Source organism: Solanum verrucosum, unplaced genomic scaffold (genome assembly GCF_900185275.1).
Source record: "Solanum verrucosum unplaced genomic scaffold, falcon-dt-bn FXZP01000008.1, whole genome shotgun sequence".
Classification (NCBI taxonomy): domain Eukaryota; kingdom Viridiplantae; phylum Streptophyta; class Magnoliopsida; order Solanales; family Solanaceae; genus Solanum; species Solanum verrucosum.
The window spans coordinates 2,264,551-2,283,633 of NW_026020195.1; the positions used below are offsets into that span (position 1 = coordinate 2,264,551).

Genomic DNA, 19,083 nt, shown 5'->3' on the forward strand with positions numbered 1-19,083 from the left:
CAAGTCTCACTTCTAAATAAGAGTAATGTGTTAGTCCCAACCCAATAATACAACTTGAACAGCTTTTGGTATCACTTCTTAAAGCTGTGTTGGTCCTTTCCAAGTCTCACTTCTAAATAAGAGTAAAGTAATATGTTCTTGAATCACGTCAATAAATTCAACGAAACAATATTATCTTAAGCGAAATTTTATGCGGGGATTAATTATTCCAATACATCAAACTAAACAACCCCAATGATCAGAACAAAATTCACAAATACCCGGAAACGGCGTCGTAATGATGAGCTGAGTACGTAGGGTTGGCGTGAGCTCTACTGTATTGGCAATTTCACCTGAAAGTCCCCATTTCCAAACCCTAACCTCCGTTTCTGTGCGAAGTAGAAGCAGCGAGAAAGAGAAAAATGGCAATTTCAGGAGATTTAAGGGTCTCCGCTACATTGGTTCCATACCCAAAGAATCCACTTCGGACGTCTTTACCTCCTTCAAAGGTTTGGCTTTTCATAGTTTAACAAATTCATGTTTTTTTAAGTGAATTGTTTGTTGGGTATTTGTCAAGTTGTTAACTTTATGGGAATGTTATCTTCTTCCCATCATTTTGCCAAATCTAAGAGATTGTGTGTACTTTAATTTTTGAGGAAATTTCTATAGCTTTTTTGGTACCTTTTTGTGAAATTTGGTGATATGGGTCTACTTTAGTTAACTAGTAGTTGTGAATGAAGTGGGTTGAGCATTGAAGTTTCAGGTTCAAATCCTAGCAAAAATGAAAAAACTAAGTGCTAGGTGGGAGGTGTCTATGTACTCTTTTATAGTGAAAGATTCGTTCTTTTCTCCTTGGTTTTGAATGAAAAGTGATTGAGAAACTTTCAGAATTGGAGGGCTTAAGTGCTAGGTGTCTATGTTTTTTCTAGATGAGTAAGTGCTTGGTAACTATGTGAGTTAAGCTAAGCTGAGAAGAGTAGCTAGAGCTAGTATGGTTGATGCAGTATGGAATTAGGTGACGAGCATCATCTGAGTAATGTCTAGCTAATTATTCAGGGCTCTATTTAATGCGTTTGGAACTTTGGGACTTGTTAGGTAAAGGTTTTGCTTACTAGTTCTCTTTTGGCATATGTGAACATGAGTTGATCAACAGTGAAGGCAGGGATCATGAGTCCCACTGCCTTTGCTTGAGGTCTATATGTACACACACACGTTGAAACTTTTTTAGAAGTATATTTATACTCAATTGAGCATTTTGTTACAAAAATAAAGTAGTGAGGTTAGAGGTACTCCACACCCCTGGCTTATGATTCTGGACCTGCTTTTGTGACAGAAGCTTGGGTAATGGTCCCGTGTTGTTGGTGTGTGTGTATTAGGAAAGTTCCTGTATGGTTATTGATGACTAAATTAATTTAGTTTTTTTTTCCGTTTTAAATAAGAGTTGATGGACATTATCTTAATCACCACTTTTCTTCTGGTTTACTTCATTTATCATGTGAAGAAAATGAACCTAGGGCCTATGCGACCTCAAAAGCTAGCTATGAGATGAGGATTGTGCTAGACTGTATACAGAGATAACCATACCATTCCCTCAAATATGGGACGCCCCCCCCCCCCCCCCCCCCCACACACACACACACACACACACCCCACCCACCCAGACCGAGCTGGACATTTGGTGTGTAGACAACATAACATGGGCATCCATTGGGTAAACCAAGAACAGGGATGAGTTTGGTTGTGATATCATGTAAAAAAAATGAACCTTGGGCTTAATTCAACATGAAAAGGCAACTCATGAGGTAAGGATTGTCCAAGACTATGTGAGGAGATAACAACCCATTAACTCAAGCTCAACCAATGTTCTAGTTGAAGAGAGTGCTTCCCACTGAATTGCTTGGACATTCACTTCACTTAATTTCCTTCTTTCTTAAGATGATGACTTTTCTGTTAGGACTTAGGACACAGTAAAGTTTTCAAAATTATCTCAATGCGTTGATTCGTTTGAGCTTACGCTGTTGGGAACTTTGGTTGGTTTTTTCCCTTAATAGTTAACATTTTCTATGTGAATTTGATGCCTTAACTTCAACTAATTTACATCTGGTCATGTTAGCATAGCCACATCTTTTTAGTATTTTGGTTTGCTATAGGCATGTAGTTATTACACAGATGGTAATGCCATTGGTGCATTGCCTTTCCAGAAACATGCACCAATGACATTATCAGGCCTAAATATGTAGTTGTGGTCTTGTTGGTAGACCTCTTCAATAACACCTAATATGGTTCCTATAATTGCAATGAGGACTGAGTGGTTGACACTTCTGATACCTAATATTTGTGTTGGGACATATTAGAGAAACTGGCTAGGTCCTATTTAAAAGAAAAGGCTGGACTTGGTGCCTGCTTGGCTTCGTCTCTTTTGCCGAGATGGTTGAAATTAGTTAACTGGGCCCTAAATGTGATTCACAGTTCAACTGGTCTTCTTCATTCTGCCTGGTACCAGGTCGATATATGCTCAAAAGTTGCTTCCTTGATTTCTAGTTTTAGTTCAATATTGTCTTTCCTTTCCCTCTTTGGATCTTAGAGCCCTAGCTAAATGTGAGATGTTGTGTCCAAGCTGGATCAGATGTGCTCAAGGTGTTAAATATTCATGGTCATACATTTGCATCAATTGTGTCCATGTGTGCGTCTCTGTAAAAAGTACTTTGAACTCTTAACTCGTCAGTGGATATGCTTGTGCAATATGTTTATTCATTGATTCACCTGAATTTATCGTTTGCTTCGATTGTAGAACTGTATTTTTTCCTTGATAGATGAGAGAAGCAATAAGATGGTTATGTTTACTTATTCCCCAAATAAAAACTTTTGCCGATATCCTTTTAAGTGCATTCTCTATATCTTTTGAATGCTAGCACTTTCAAAGATTGGCTTATTGGTAAACCATGCTTGAATGTGGATTTTAACATTTGCATCTCTACTTCTGCTTTTTACTTCAGTTGTATCCAGAAAAATTGTAAGCATTGGGGAAATAATGATTCCTACAAGCTGTGCAATATGTAGGAAAGCGTATGCGGCCTAGCATCTTGTAAACAATTTCATAAAATGTACCTAAATTTTTGTGTTGCGTCTCCCATTGATTGTATCATGACCACAATGAAAGATAATTTTCTTGCACATTGCAGGTAGATTTTAGTGCCTTTCTTAATGGTGGATCTAGTTCTGCTGAGGTGTTGCCCAAATGGTCTCGTCTATCATCTGATAGCCATAGCTTCCGATGCCACTCAAGAAAGCCTCTTGGGATCCTTGGAGACTATAAAGTAGCAGCAAGTTCCATCAGCCAGGAATTTGATAATTTACTCCTCAATGCTATCAGCATGAGCTTTTTTGAGCGCCTAAGCTTGGCTTGGAAGATAATGTTTCCACCATCCCCTTCGGCAAGTAATTCTGCTGCTAATATTGCTAAGCAACGCCTGAGGATGATTCTCTTCTCTGATAGGTGTGCTGTCAGTGATGAGGCCAAACAGAAGATTGTAAGCAACGTTGTTAGTGCTCTCTCTGATTTTGTGGAAATAGAATCGCAGGAGAAAGTACAGCTGAGCGTCTCAACGGATCCAGACCTAGGGACAATCTACTCAGTCACAGTGCCAGTCAGACGGGTGAGATCAGAATACCAGGTAGATGATCCAACCGGAACAATAACTAATGTTGAGTACAAAGACACTGGAGATAGTTCTGGTTCAGTTGATGTCAAGTTCGACTTTTACATTCCAGACGAGAATTTCAATGATTATGGTATGTGAAACCTTGACATGCCTTCGCCAAACTGGAAAAGAGGGTTGATCTGTCTTGTTTGTCTGGCATTTGATAATTTTTTTTCAACTTTTTAAACATACTAGTAGGTGGTCCTCCAAATATACTGTGACAATCAACTTTAGAGTGCTGTAAATACCTGAAAATCCCTTTTGGAAGTGTTTGATGAATTTGCTAGTTTTGGTTACAATCCAAGACACTTCATAACAATTCGTTATATGTAACCATTGTTTTAGGCAAGTGTGAATCCTCAATGCATTTTTTTTTGTTTGTAAAAGTGTCTTTCTGTTTGCAAGAAAGATATATTGGAGAAAGTTGATTATCGGGATGAGATAGACAGCGATATTGAGATAGTTAATCCTACCATTTGAGTACAAAATGGTTTTGGGGACTAATTAATACTCAACAAATGCAGGATAAAAGGATACAATAGTTTAATCGAGAACAAACTATAAGGTGATGTTTGGTTCGTTGCATTGCGAGAATTTATCTACACATCAAAGCTAAGCATTATTAATACATTTTTGGTTAGTATTTTTTTTTCCTCATATAGAGAGAACGCTAATGACGCATTACCTATCTTGTATGCTAATTTATGTACACATAAAAATTTAGACTATTTCCAATATTTTTGTTGTAATTTTCTGATTTAGAAAATCAGTACAATAAATAAGAATTGTTGGAACACCTAATAGAAATCGTGTTCTAATTTGGATGAGATTTGAGTGATGAAATGGCATCCACCATAGATGAATAAGATTCTTTTAGTTGGTCGATTGAGTAGGCTAAAAAAATTTAGTAGATTCAATAGAAAGAAGAAAAAAAAACTCATGTAAATTTAACGCACTAAAATTGGAGATAAATATAACTTTTTTCGAAAATACATATAGAAATATATGATATTGATAATTTAGTGACAAATTTAAGAGATTAATATTCAACAAAAAAAATTAGACATGTTTAATAGAAAAAAAAAACGAAATTTTGGCAGTAATTAGGCGGGAAATACTTGAAGGTTTTCTGAAGATCTTTAATGGATTCGAGCTTTCGTCTTCCCTAGCATTTCACTGTGCTTTTCTCTGCCGTCTTCAGAACTCTGTGTTTACTTCAAATCGAAGTGTGGTTCTTCAGAGGGAAATCAGTCTCCGTATAATTTCTCCATTTTTAGGGTTCACAATCAAAAATAGTTTTGTTTTTCATTGTTTGACTTCACAATGAATACTTATTCTCTGAATTTGGCTGACCCAATTCGGGACGCAATTTCAAGGATACGATTTGCTCCACATTCGAACAATCTGCTTATTTCTTCTTGGGATTCTGTAAGTAAATCCCCTTCCTCTGTATAGAAAATTCGCCTCAATTTTATACTAGCTGGGTTTAGTTATGTTATCGAACTCTAGTTCATTTAAATGTAATGCAAAAACTTAATCTGCAGAGTCTACGATTATACGATGTTGATAGCTCTAAGCTTCGAATGGAAGCTCCCGGGGAAGCTGAGCTCCTCGATTGCTGTTTTGAAAATGAGAGGGTGTGCTTTAGTGCTGCTTCTGATGGTTCAGTTAACAGGTTTTTGCTCCTCGATTGTTGTTCTACTTGGGTAGATTCTCTTGTCAAATGTATTTTATCAACTCCCCGGCTACCCTGCACTGAGAGCACGGGTGAGCCCTTTCGTTTTGTATTGCATGAACTAAAGCGGAAAACTTTTCATGTGAGAAAAGAAGAAGGAAAAGATGAAGCTTTATATGCTGAGCTTAGAGCTAGAAATAGTTTTCTCATGTTTCCTGGTGCATTCTCTGGGGAATGCATTGAATTTCTTCTTATTATTTTTTTGGATTGTTGTTCTCCCTAGGTATGATTTGGATTCAGGTATTAAAGTCTCAGTGGGAAATCATGATGATTCAGCAACCTGTGTTGAGTATTCTGCCGAAACATGTAAGATATTGATAACTCTGTAAATTCAATAAGGTGACTTCTTAACTTATTCATTAAATATTGCCTCAGAAAAAGACATTACTCGTATTATTCAGAGCAATAGGTTTTTGTAAATTTCAAAGCTAATGGGTTTTCCATAAGCTAATGGCTCTACTACGCACAAGAATTCTATTAATATGTATTCCTAAAGTAGAGGATCTATTAATTAGTTTCTTAGTTGGACAACTTGATTTATTTGGCTATATGTTCAACATAATGTGCCAAAATGGAGAGGGCCAAAAATTCACTTGCTTACATTTTTAGTGCTCTAAAGGGTATAGATATTGACTCAAGTTTCTCTCCTTAAATATCTTTTTCTTTATTTGTAGGTCAAATAATTACTGCTGGTTGGGATAAAAAGATAATTTTTTGGGATGCTCGTTCAACACAATCTCATGGATGCTTGAGCAGCTTAGTTTCAGAGGTGGAGTCAATGTCACTATCTGGATTAAATTTGATGGTTGCTGCTGGGTCGTCAGTTAGTTTATATGACATACGAAGTTTTAAGACATCGGTTCACACGAAAGGCGTGAAAGTAAAATGTATACGACCAATTTTTAATCCTAAAGGTACTCTTACCCAAATTCTAATATCAACTATGTTGTGCTTCCAAGGTCCCCTCACACCCCTTCACCCCCACTGAACTAAAAAGAACGAAAGAACAAAAGGTTTAAGTGTCTTCTTGAAAGTTGAAGAATAGTTCTATTTAAAGATCTCTATTATGCATGTAAGTACTTCATTGTAAAGTGAATTCCCCTAATCTGTCTAGCAAGCAAGGACAAACAAATCTCAGTTAGGAGTTGTTACAACCTGTTAAGGAAGCAATCAGGTCAATGGGAGACTTCTTGGAAATGGAAGATGTTATGGAAGAAGACTTAGGCTCCTGTTAAAGTAGCATGCTTTGGGTGGGTTGCAACATGGCATGTTTAATACCACATAATCTGCAAAAGAAGGGTTTTGTATTATGTAATAGATGCTACTTGTGTCAAGAAGATCAAGAAACTGTTGAGCACCTGTTTATCCACTGCAGAGTTTCCAAACAATGCTGGGAGTTATTTCTAAGTGTCTGTGGTATTACATAGTGATGCCTCAGAATATGAGAGGTTTATTATAAAGTTGGCAATAACAGGTTACTCACAAGGAGAACAAGAAGATATGGTGGACTATGCCGTTGTGCATTTTCTGGAATATGGCTGGAAAGGACAAGGCCTATTTTAAAGGGCATACATCTCCGATTTCTAGAGTCAAAACTAGCTTTTTGCAGAATATGTTCTTCTGGTGTGGAAGTAGTTCAATAGGCAGTTTGAGCCAGTTAATGGATTTTCTGGATATGTTAGGAAGGGAAGTCTAGTAGTCTGTATTTCTTTCTGAAGCTTTATGTTGTTTTTGTAACCTTTTAGTACCTTCTTGGTACCCTATTAATAGAACTTTTTCTCTTATTAAAAAAGTACTTCACTGCAAATGATGTAGTTAATGACTTACTTGAGGCGAGATTAAGCCTTGAAAGTAGGTATAAAATAGGGTGTTCTCTTCGCCCAACTTAAGTGGCGCTTTGGTTTAGTATGCATGTGTATCTTTCCCTCCTATTGTGCCTTTCTCCATTTAAGCCTATTCTTTATTTGCACTTTGAGCTTAAAGCTCCAATGGATGTCCGCTTCTGTTTTTCTATCTTCTGCTTTTTTGCCTTAGATAACATGACCACAGAAGCGCACCATAAAAAAGAAAAGACTGCAGAGGGGTACAATTATTTTGGTTTTTTAGTCTTCTGCATTATCCATCTTATATTGTCTAGACAACAGGCAAAAATAGTTCTCCATTGCATGTTTCTATCTACTGCTTATATTTTATTGTACCTTCTTTCAATTTCCTTCTGGATAACATCTTTGTGCAGGATTTGTTGTTGGATCAATTGATGGGCGAGTTCTTCTGGAGTACATCTGCAAATCCAGCTCACATGAGGGGTCAGTAAAAGTTTATAGTACTGTTTTTTTGGTTTGATAAGATGAAAGTTTGTAGTATATCAGACTACTCTCCTTTGTGGATCTCTTAATTAATTTTGTTTCTACTTTTGTAGGTACGCATTTAGATGTCACCCAAAGGTTAAAGATGGGAGACGTCATGTTGTAACAGTTAATGACATTGCATTTAACCCATCGTATGTGATTTTCCAGTTTCAGCCTTCTGTTATTGTTATAATAGAAGTTATATTCATAGTAACTTTTCTTTTCCCAGCATTATTGGTTCATTTGTTACTGGTGACAATGATGGCTATGCCACCTTGTGGGATGCTCGAGGAAGGAAACGGATATTTGAGGTACTCTTGTTCGTTTGTCAATCAGATATTGCATAAGTTCCCCCAAAAGTGATAATACAGTTATAAACTAGTAATTGCAGTTTTGATATCACTTGGTTGACGTCATGGTTTTGAAAGAAATCTTGTGCTTCTGAAACCGAATGAACAAATCTCGTCATTTATATGTGTAACATGCCAAAGTAAAACTTGCCAGTTAATCTCTAAATCCACTTTTATCGCACATTCCTCTTTAAACTATTGCTTCTGTTTATTTTCCATTTGAGATTTGCTGTATAGCTATTTGCTTATTTCAACCAATTCATGGATCTCAGTCAATTTGTACGGTGTTTCCCTCTTTAGATGTCAAGATATCCCAACAGTGTCGTCTCTCTATCATATAGCCATGATGGATTACTTTTAGCAGTCGCATCCAGTTATTCATACCAAGAAGCTAACGAAATGTAAGGCAAACTTGTTTAGTCATCTTCTTATTATGTGAAAATTGGGTATGTTCTTCGCTATCCTCCCTTTTATAACCCCTTTAATTTGTTCAACTGCCTTTAACAGAGAAGAGCCAGCTCAGATATTTATACATGAAATAGGGAACTGTGATCTCATGTCGCCTTCTTCAGGAGCTTCAAACAAAAAATGACTGCTAATACACAACTCAGATTATGGTTGTTGCTTGTCTTTCCTTATGTAAGTCATCTTGTTTACGAGATACTGTACTTATCAACCCCTTGTAATATTTGGTCCCTGATCACAAATTCTGCTCCCCCTCATTATTTTCTATTTTAAGCTAGCTCTTAAACAGCAAAATCTGCTGATACCTGTGTACAAGTTGGCTTTTCCTCGCTTACCTTCTGTGATGGCTATTTGATTCTGACTGATATTACAAGCAAAGGACTCAACACAAACTTGGGCGCGCGCGCTGGAGTGTAGAATTTCCACTGATGTAAACATCATGTCCAGTTGATGTATCTGTGTCTAGCATATCGTTTGCTGAGTGGAATGTGTATTTTTGAATTTAGTTTTTGCTCATACCAAAATCTCTTTTGAATTGATTGATTTGAGCCTAGTTTTATTCAAATTGATTTATTTCAGATGGAGCTTTATATGTTTTAGCTCCTAACATGTGTAATGTGAAGTAACCCATATTTTCCTTTCTTCAAGAATCACATGTTATATTCTTTTGCTTGAAATATTTCTTTAATTAAACCCTTTTTCTTTTCCTTGTATTTTTTTCATGCAAAATATTAGTCATGTTAAAGAACAATTAAGCTACCAGTGTTGATTATTCTTTGAAACATGTACGATTGTAGTAACTTAAAAAAATTAATATGGTGACCTCTTAACATATTCTTTAAATATTACCTTGAAGAGAAACACATAAATTCATATATTTTCAGAGCAATGATTGTTTATTTTCTAATGATGTTTGGTATTTGTACTAAGCACACCCAACCCGTTGTAAGTAATTTTGATTAATCACCAATTTTTTTTGACCTGGGAAAAATCCAAGTAAGAAATAAGAAAGATAGTAATACTACAAAAGGTTGTCCCCTAGGGCTTTGATCAAGTGGTAAGAGCGCAACGCGTGATGTGTGGATTAGACACATGTCATAAGTAAGTGAAGAAGGGTAGACAAACGGGCCCATTATCCAAATTTTTTTTATTTGTAATCCGATCTCTCACACTACAAGGGAGAATCTTGAAACGCAAAATGAATGAAATGATAGAAACTAAAAAACTAAGGAAAAATACACAAGTTGCCACCTAAACTTGTCCCAAAAAAATACATAAGTTGTCACCTAAACTTGTCCGGAAAAGCTATTTTTCGGACAAATTTTCTTACAATGTTTATTGTCAAGCATAACAAGTGTTGACCTGAGTTGTAATCTTTGTTTTTCATCTGTTCTTTATTAGTAGGCCCTAATTAAGTTCAAGATTTTACACTAAAATAAGGATTAACTACCCTGTCTAGTGACACTTCAACTGTTGATTCCTACTAACTTTGTCTACTGACACTCCAACTGATTGATTCCTCCTAACTTATCTATTCACATTTGCAACTATATATTGACTCCTCAATATTTGTAGTTCATCAATAGAACACACATCTTTTAGAGTTACTCATCTTTTTCGATTTGCTTCTGCTACATAGTAGAAGATGAGAAATTGGAACTTTCTTGGATTTCTCTGTCTAGCTTTCGTATTGAGAGTTGAATCCTTAAAATTTCATAGGAGTGATCAACACGTTGAAAGAATCTCCGGAAGTGCTGGTGATGTGTTGGAGGATGATCCTACAGGTAGGTTGAAAGTTTTTGTGTATGAGCTTCCAAGCAAGTATAACAAGAAGACTGTGCAGAGGGACTCGCGATGCCTCAGTCACATGTTTGCTGCTGAGATATATATGCATCAGTTTCTGTTATCCAGTCCTGTTAGAACACTTGATCCAGAGGAAGCGGATTGGTTTTACACTCCAGTTTACACGACTTGTGAGTACTTGACACCACATGGTCATCCTTTACCTTTTAACTCACCACGTATGATGAGAAGCGCGATTCAGCTTGTTGCTTCTAGCTGGCCATACTGGAACAGGACACAGGGGGGTGATCATTTCTTCATTGTACCACATGATTTTGGTGCATGTTTCCATTTTCAAGAAGAGAAAGCTATTGGAAGAGGAATTCTTCCGTTGCTCCAGCGTGCTACCTTGGTTCAAACTTTTGGACAACGGAATCATGTTTGTTTGAAGGAAGGATCAATAACTATTCCTCCTTATGCTCCTCCACAGAAAATTCAGTCTCACTTGATCTCTCCTGATACTCCAAGATCCATATTTGTCTATTTCCGTGGCTTGTTTTATGACAAAAGAAATGATCCTAAAGGCGGGTACTATGCAAGAGGTGCTCGAGCAGCAGTGTGGGAAAACTTTAAGGACAATCCACTCTTTGATATTTCTACAGATCATCCAACTACATACTACGAAGATATGCAACGAGCTATCTTTTGCTTGTGCCCTCTCGGATGGGCTCCATGGAGTCCTAGATTGGTTGAAGCTGTTGTATTCGGATGCATCCCCGTTATAATAGCAGATGACATTGTATTGCCATTTGCTGATGCCATTCCATGGGAAGATATTGGATTGTTTGTAGCGGAGAAGGATGTTCCATATTTGGATAACATTCTTACTTCTGTTCCACCACAAGAAATACTGAGGAAGCAGAGATTGCTTGCCAATCCTTCAATGAAGCAGGCTATGTTATTTCTACAACCTGCTCAACCAGGTGATGCTTTCCACCAAATCTTGAATGGACTTGCTCGTAAATTACCCCATCATCACAAGACCATATACGGAGGCAACAACGTCTTAAACTGGACTGCTGGTCCAGTTGGTGATCTAAAACCTTGGTAGGATCAAGCTGAACCTCAAGATTTACTCATTTGTTGACTTCCATGTTTGCTTATAATATTTTTTTATTTGTTCTATGTTAATTTTATACACAGAAGAAAGAGTTTCGTCCATCAAAGGTTCAGTAGACACACACAATTGTTGTATAGTACAGTAGAATATAGGATTTTCACCATAGTAGAATATAGTACAGAGCAGTCCCACACACCCTCTTGACCAGGGAAGAACTAACTAGAAGGAGAACTTTATTGGTGAACTCGACTACTCGAGTCCCATTGTTTTAGATTTCCAAGAGAAACTCCAAAATAAAAGCATCATTGTGGATAAAGCAAATAAAGGACACAAAACTACACATACTTGAGAAACAGTAAGTTGTAACTCCTCCTACTTTTGTTCTTTGTCAATACTCATACCAAGGACAGTTGATTGATTTAAAGACTTTTAGGATAAAAGAACAAAGTCATCTTCAAATATTGGATCACAGTACAGGGATATAAATATATATAAATAGATCTGAAATGTATAATATAACAATACAAAAATTCTGAAATTTCATTCATTAAGCCATAATATAATGAACAGACAGAATGTGTTTTGGAAGAACCAAAACACGAAAAAGATTGAACACAGTAACATAATAGAGAATTGACTCAAAATCTTCTTCTTCTACTTCTTTGTTCCCTAAAACAAACCAAAAAAGAGAACTGTCAACAACTCCATTGCACATTTGCTTTGTGAAAGCTCTAATACTTGGCCTCCATCCTATTCATAAAATAGTTCACATTTGAAAAGGAGATGGCATTTGAGATTTATTTGGTAATTTACTTATTTGTTGGCCTTGTTTTCAAAATCGAGTACTATTATTTAGTATTCATTCTCCCTATTCCGTGAAGTTAATGGCAAATCAACTGCATTATTAACATCTAGTTGAGACTTGGACAGATTCAATAGCAATACAGAAAGTTCAAAAATTAGGAGTGATCTAAAAGAAACTACAGCATAAAAAAGAAAAGAAGAAGAAAGGGTACATACATACCTGATAACCAAATCGAGCTTGAAACCACAATTTTGCATTTCTTCAACTTGTATTTCCCGGATATCCTTTGCTGATTCAACAAGTGATTCTTTGCATGATATCACCTCAATAGATTTTAGAGTCGGCATGTACTGAAAGCCAGAAGGGATCTCCTCCAGATCTCGCAATCTTCTTAACACCAATTGCTCAAGGCATGGAAAAGCATCATCTGAGACTTTCCTTTCTGAAAGATTAGGAACTAGAAGTTTCAAGAATTTGAGGTGAGGGAACTGCTCATTGGTCACTTCCCATACTTCGGAATAAAAGGTAACTTGTAGCAGTTTGAGTACCACAAGCTCGGGGAGGGTTGTGACTTGATCAAGACTATATACACGCACAGTTGAATAGTGTTAATTTCTTGAGACATGGTGGCAAGTTCATCTCAGCCAAGGTCCAGCAAGGACCCCCAGAAAATTTGAGCATTTCAAGCTTAGTAAGATTGTTAAATGCAGGAAAGAAACTATCACATTTTGAAACTTCACATCTCAGTTTTTGAAGATTTGGTGTCCTTGCCAAGATGTTATTCGCGTCCTCCTCACAAGAAAACCATACTGAGGCAAGAGTTCTCAACTCTTTCATTTTTGGGAGACTCTCTTCATGAACATTGGGTATAGTGAAAATAGCACGATTATATATATGTAGATGGCGCAGCTTGACCATATTCCAAAGTGTGTCTGGTAATGATACTCGTCCTCCAATTCCTTTAACTATCAAAGTTTCAAGGTTCCAAAGATTGGATGAGAATGATAATGAAGAATCTTCAGCAATGCTAACAGCAACATATCTCAAGCAGGTTAATGCTTCTGGGAAAGAATCAATTACAGTGAATTCCAAATCTAACACCCTCAGAAACTTGAAGCTATTAAAAGTGTATGATGCATGGTGTATTGATGATGATGCAATTTGTCTTCCCTTTATCAAGTGGAAAGATTGTACATTTGAACAAATCGAACTCCATTCTGCAAGATTATCACCTTGAAAGTTAAGGCATGAATGCTATGCTTCTGATAGGAAATAGAAGAAGGATTCATACTATCATTGTCCCTGTTAATACATAAATTAGTACGATCAGAATACGTTTAAAAGATAAAATTGATTCTACGAAGAGGAATACTAGATTGTATTACCCTTTTATGCATTGTAGAAAGTTCTCCAGCTTGGCTTTCTTTTTACAAAATCAAGCAACAAGTCATGAATGCGACATGTCTTGGTCTTACCATCACAAATCTTCTTGGAAACCATTACAAGGTTTCTTCCAATAAGGTTTTTTAAGTGATCTTCCGCTACATCCTCGGAAAGTTTCTCTTTATGAGATTTTACCAGACCTTCTGCTATCCGCAACCATGTTAACTTTGAAACTTGTATCTCTTCATCCTCCAAAATACAAAAAACAAGGTTTCAAATGAAATGGTAAAACTTGGTAACTAAGATTTATTATCTCTTGTGACTTATCCCAGATGTCTGAAACTAAATTTATTGCAACTTGTTCCCAACAATGTTTTTCCTTCTCCATTATTGTTTTGAGAATGCCTGCTACCAGGACAACTGAAAGAGGTAGCCCTCCACACCTTTTTGCTATCTTTTGGCCAACATCTTCTAAGACAAGGGGGCAACTCTTTGTATTGAACACCTTATTCTTCAATAACATCCAGCTTTCTTCTTGAGTAAACAATCGAAGACAATGAGGATCACTGACGAGTTTGGCATGGGAGGCAACATCACCAAGCCAAGTTGTCAGAATAATTCTACTTCCCTTCCTAGCATCATAAAAGCAAGGCTCTAGATCATCCCATGCACTAGTTTCCCAGACATCATCAACAAGGATAAGGTACCTCTGAACCATTAGAAGTTTCTGCAACTTATCTGCTAATTCATCCTCTGGTAGCTTATCACTTATAACTGTATCCCTCTTAACACCACGTAGAATGGTTAGTAACAAGTCCTTGCGTGCATATACTTGAGACACACAACATTGTGCACGGACATCAAAATGAGAGGCAACATGATAAAGTTTACTAGCCAGAGTTGTCTTACCCAATCCGGCCATGCCCACGATTGAGATAACATCCAAGTCTGGTGATCCTCTGATTAGCTGCCGCCTTAGCTTGTTCACCACCTCATCAAAACCCACCATTTCTTCGCTTGTGCTTGTAATCCTATCAAATTGTGAAGTATGAGCACTGGTAACGTTAGTGGTATTATGCAATACCAAGTCAGGGACTTTCTTTTCATGAATCGCCGCTACCTCCCTCATGAGTTGTGTAATCTCCTCAATGATGTCCCCGGTCCAGAGAAAAAGGCACCACTCAGGAATGTCTTTGTTTATACAGGAATCAACTATATGTTCCACCTCATATGCTTTAGCAATCACCTGCATCGCAAAAGATCCAAATCCATCATGTTGCTTCTGAAAGTGCTCCAGTTGCTGCTGAATTGTCCAAAGTTGGCTCCTTATAGAAGAAAGTGAGTGTGCATAGAGGCATAGCAACTTCTTCAGGTGGTCTAAAATGATATCAACAGATCCCAGTCCATCAATCTTAGGTAAATTTGAATGAAATGACTTCTGTATGATGCGGTAGATCACTGCTCGTATACTCTGAATATTGCCTGAGAAATCAAGAACTGTCACTTGGTTTAACTCCCCCACTGACATGTCTTCCTTTTCCTCCACGCTTTCATACAATGAGTAAACTAGAAGCCCGATATCAATAATTGTGGTGTCTAAATCTTCAAGGACCTCTCTTGGTAGATTAATGAGATTGTCTCGCAAGAAGATGAGCGTTTTCATTATAACATACACTTTGCTTGGCGGTATGCATTTCCATTTTGGTTACAATTTGTTGGATGCAGAACAAGGTGTTTTAACTTGTAGTATTCTCATATTATACAGCTGTATTCTTCTTTGTTGAACCATAACTAATACAGTACTAGAGTTATCATACTGTTAAAATTCATCACATGAAAGATAAAATGGATTTGTCCATCTTAACCAACGGTCAAGTAAATTGCAGCAAACATAATACTATAGTTATGAACATGTATGAAATGATCAAAGACATTTAACATCGAATGATGAAAATGAGATTTACACAGATGCAAGAACAATAAAGGAAGTTAGGAACTTAGTATTAGGCCTCATTTGTTTTCATTAAGATTAAGACGTCTGAATTTAATATATAGTGTAAATGACCTTATAGTAATTTGTTATCTTTTCTGTTGTTTATTTAAAGGATCTCTTATAAATGGATTTAGTTTTATTAGTGAATCATCGAGGCTGAAAGAACTCAATATCTATATATATCATACACACAATCTCAATCCATAGAAGTAATTAAACAAAGCACCTAAAATCAGTTGCAGAATACCATAAGTGATAACACCAGTAAATCAACTAATACATAATACATCTTCTGTTAAGTTGTTATGCTAAACTTCCGCTAATGAAATGTGTGAGATAGCTGTTATGCTAAACTTCCGCGCTATGTTGTCTAATAGTTATTTTATTTGTTGGATTTGGTGTGTTGTTGGTCTCCCTTCCTTCTTTTAATGCATCTGAAATGTTCAATTGTCTTTAACAGAAAAGAGTCACCTCAGATGCAAGTTATCTGGTTTATTATATGTGCAAGTTATTGATACCTTAATACTGCAGTAGTTTTTTAGCTGTAGATGTTCACAAGTTGGCTCACGAATTGTATATATGGTATAGAATATAGTATTTTCCCCTGCTAAAATTGACCTTCAATGATTTTATTGTTGCCTAACAGTAAACTCCAAATAAAAGCACCATTGTGGATAACTCATAGACATAAAACTGTCTATATATTAACTGATAAAAAAGATTAAACACAAAAGTCTTAAGACAAGACATTGCTTCCATAGAGAATTGAATCAAAACTTTTTTACTTATACGCAAAGATATAAAATCTTCAAAATTGAAATATAATGTTTTGACATGTGATTCTATTGCCTGTATTTATTATATTATAAGATTGATACATATCTGATATTTGGAAAACACAAGTTGAAGATATGCAAAATTCTGTTTTCAGGCTCTAAGTCAACTTTAAATAGTCCCGTTAGGACTTAGGTCACACTATTGTACGATGGAAATTAATGTGGTAAATATAGTGTCTTAGATCCTAAAAATTTAGAACAATTATAATCTAAAATTTTAAAATTATGATTTTAGTTGATATCCATATAAAAAGGATAGCTTGACTATGATTTTCCATTACACGAGACACTTATGTGAACTGATTATAAAAAACTTCGAGCTAATATTAAGAAAGGTATATGTAGAGACTTAACATGGTTTGATGAAACCAATTTATACAATTTTTGAGGAAAACAGATTGTCATGAGAAATATCAACTTTGAAAGTATTTTTTGTCATTTTTAAAGGTGTGATTTACTTTGTTATGGAATTAGTAGATACATTTTCTAAAATGTTACATATTTGTCTACGTATAGATTGTTATGAGAAGAGAAAGAAAGGTATATAATGTTATATACAATATTGAACTCCTATAATGAAGGGCTTAGGTTCGAAATTCTTTACAATACACAACAGGGAGTTGGCCTTAATTCTGAGTTTAGCTCGTGATACAAGGCTTATCTAGTGGATTTTATCTTTTTTTTGTGTGTGTGATTTGCAAGCTATTGCACAGAAACTAAGAAATTATTCCATTTGTCACCAATGGGAGTGTTTGATATGAAAGGAAACTATTTCTTGTAAAATATTTTACAGAAATATAAAATTTTCTTATTTATTTTCTTCTTTTTGAGATGTAAACAACAAAAAATATTATACTAAATGTATTCATATATAATTTAAATAAATATTATAAAATATAAAATTGAGGGTGGTAGAGATGAGCATTACGTGGACAGGTGAAAATGAGTGTGTTGCAGTGTTAAGTGTTGGAGGTTGGACATAACACGGTCAATATGTTATGTCATTACTTATTAGCTTATGAAATTTGTTTTCTCGACTTCCATTATAAAAGTCAATTTTCATTAACTAATAAACTATAAAGTGGTCTAAATGATTAATGAGTTTAAAAGGTTGTAAGAAAAAAAAAAAACAGGAGGTCCCCCTAATAACATAACTACTGTGTAGCTAATAGAAAATTTGGTAAACATCCATTCCGTAGTTAATGCTTAACAAAGTACTTAGTATAGTTGGACTTTTTTTTCAATTTATCTGTAGGTTTTGATTTGACATAAAGTTTTAAAAAGTAAAAAGATATTGAATTTTGTGGTATTAAATTAAAGATAAGTAGAAATATCAAAATATGATATTTTAAACATGTCACGTGAAAAATTAGAATTAGAAAATTTCCAAAAAAGACGTTCTTTTTAACGAATTAAAAAAAAAAAGACTGATAGCATATAAGATAATGTTACTAAATACTTTTATTTGTTCTTTTATCTCAATTAATATCACATTAATCTCTCTTCACACTCATTATAGTAAGGATACAAGTGGATTATTTTTTTAATTCAATCTTGATTTTCTAAAATAATAAGTACTTATTAACTATTCTTTTTAGTAACCATAAAAACTAAATTAATGGTAATAAAATCCAAACACCTACACACATATACTTTCTTGCTAAAACTTGAGTAAGCACTTGAAATTAGTCTCTCATAATAATAATAAAGTAAAACAGGTTGTTAATTAGGATCATTAATTATTGAGCAGCTAATTTAGAGGAGTTTGGCATAATTAATTATTAGTACCCCATGTAGGACATACTCGAATAATTCATTACAACCTGATTTTAACGTACTTTGCACTTAAGCAATCCATTGAGATTGTAGTAACTCTTTATATTATTAATGTGATTTAAAAGTCAGAAAGGGGATTATGAGCTCTTAAGATGAATTTAAAGTTGGCAAGTTGGCCTCAACTTAAATAGAAAAACATAATTAAAGAAAGCAAAATATTTTAATATGTTTTTTATGGTTATATACAATATTTTATTCTAGTGGTTGATCAATGATTGCCAAGAAGAACTGAAGAGGGATAAGTATTATTGAAGATTGTGATAGAGTGTTAAATACTTTCTCATTTTTAATTAAAGATTTTAAATTTTAAACGCAAGGACGGATGTAGGAGGAGGCGAGGATATTCATTTGAATCTCTTTGACAAAAAATCACTATGTATATATAGACTATTTAAAAAAATATATATAATAAAATTAGTGCATAGTTTTTAAATATACTATATATACATTTACATAATTAGTTGTGATACGGACAGATTCATTTTTATATGATTAATTTCCTTGGATCATGATTTTTATCAAGTTTTGAAATGAATATAAAATTAAAGTTTAATCTATTTTGACTAGTTGCTCAAATTACATTAAATTTTCCTATTTTTAAGTATTCATTTGTTTGTACATTTATTTAAGGAAATTTAGCCATTATTTGGAGTAAAGAAAATTATAGAAAAAAGTATTTGATAGAAGACAAAAGAAAAACACACTTTTGTATAATTGTTGTTTTTGAAAAGATAACTGATTAATCTATTT

General features: G+C 35.1%; 3 protein-coding genes and 1 pseudogene across 3 annotated transcripts; 3 read left to right on the top strand and 1 right to left on the bottom strand.

Annotated features, from left to right (window-relative positions):
- The first annotated feature begins 251 nt into the window (after window positions 1-251).
- On the top strand, window positions 252-4,023 carry LOC125829751 (cell division topological specificity factor homolog, chloroplastic). Its single transcript, XM_049508942.1, has 2 exons — window positions 252-488; window positions 3,162-4,023. Exons 1-2 carry the CDS (start codon window positions 402-404, stop codon window positions 3,777-3,779), a joined length of 705 nt encoding a protein of 234 aa, XP_049364899.1. The 5' UTR covers window positions 252-401; the 3' UTR covers window positions 3,780-4,023.
- A 748-nt stretch (window positions 4,024-4,771) lies between these two features.
- LOC125829719 (mitotic checkpoint protein BUB3.3) lies at window positions 4,772-9,271 on the top strand. The gene is made up of 9 exons (XM_049508911.1): window positions 4,772-5,108; window positions 5,225-5,355; window positions 5,639-5,721; window positions 6,090-6,329; window positions 7,652-7,721; window positions 7,835-7,915; window positions 7,993-8,074; window positions 8,414-8,514; window positions 8,621-9,271. The coding sequence occupies exons 1-9, from the start codon at window positions 5,004-5,006 to the stop codon at window positions 8,703-8,705; spliced, it is 978 nt and encodes a 325-aa protein (XP_049364868.1). The 5' UTR covers window positions 4,772-5,003; the 3' UTR covers window positions 8,706-9,271.
- Window positions 9,272-10,223: 952 nt separating this feature from the next.
- On the top strand, window positions 10,224-11,499 carry LOC125829728 (probable beta-1,4-xylosyltransferase IRX10L). The gene has a single exon (XM_049508918.1). It carries the CDS (start codon window positions 10,224-10,226, stop codon window positions 11,469-11,471), a length of 1,248 nt encoding a protein of 415 aa, XP_049364875.1. The 3' UTR covers window positions 11,472-11,499.
- Window positions 11,500-12,332: 833 nt separating this feature from the next.
- Window positions 12,333-15,331, bottom strand: LOC125829678 (putative late blight resistance protein homolog R1B-14; annotated as a pseudogene).
- Between the last annotated feature and the right edge of the window lie 3,752 nt (window positions 15,332-19,083).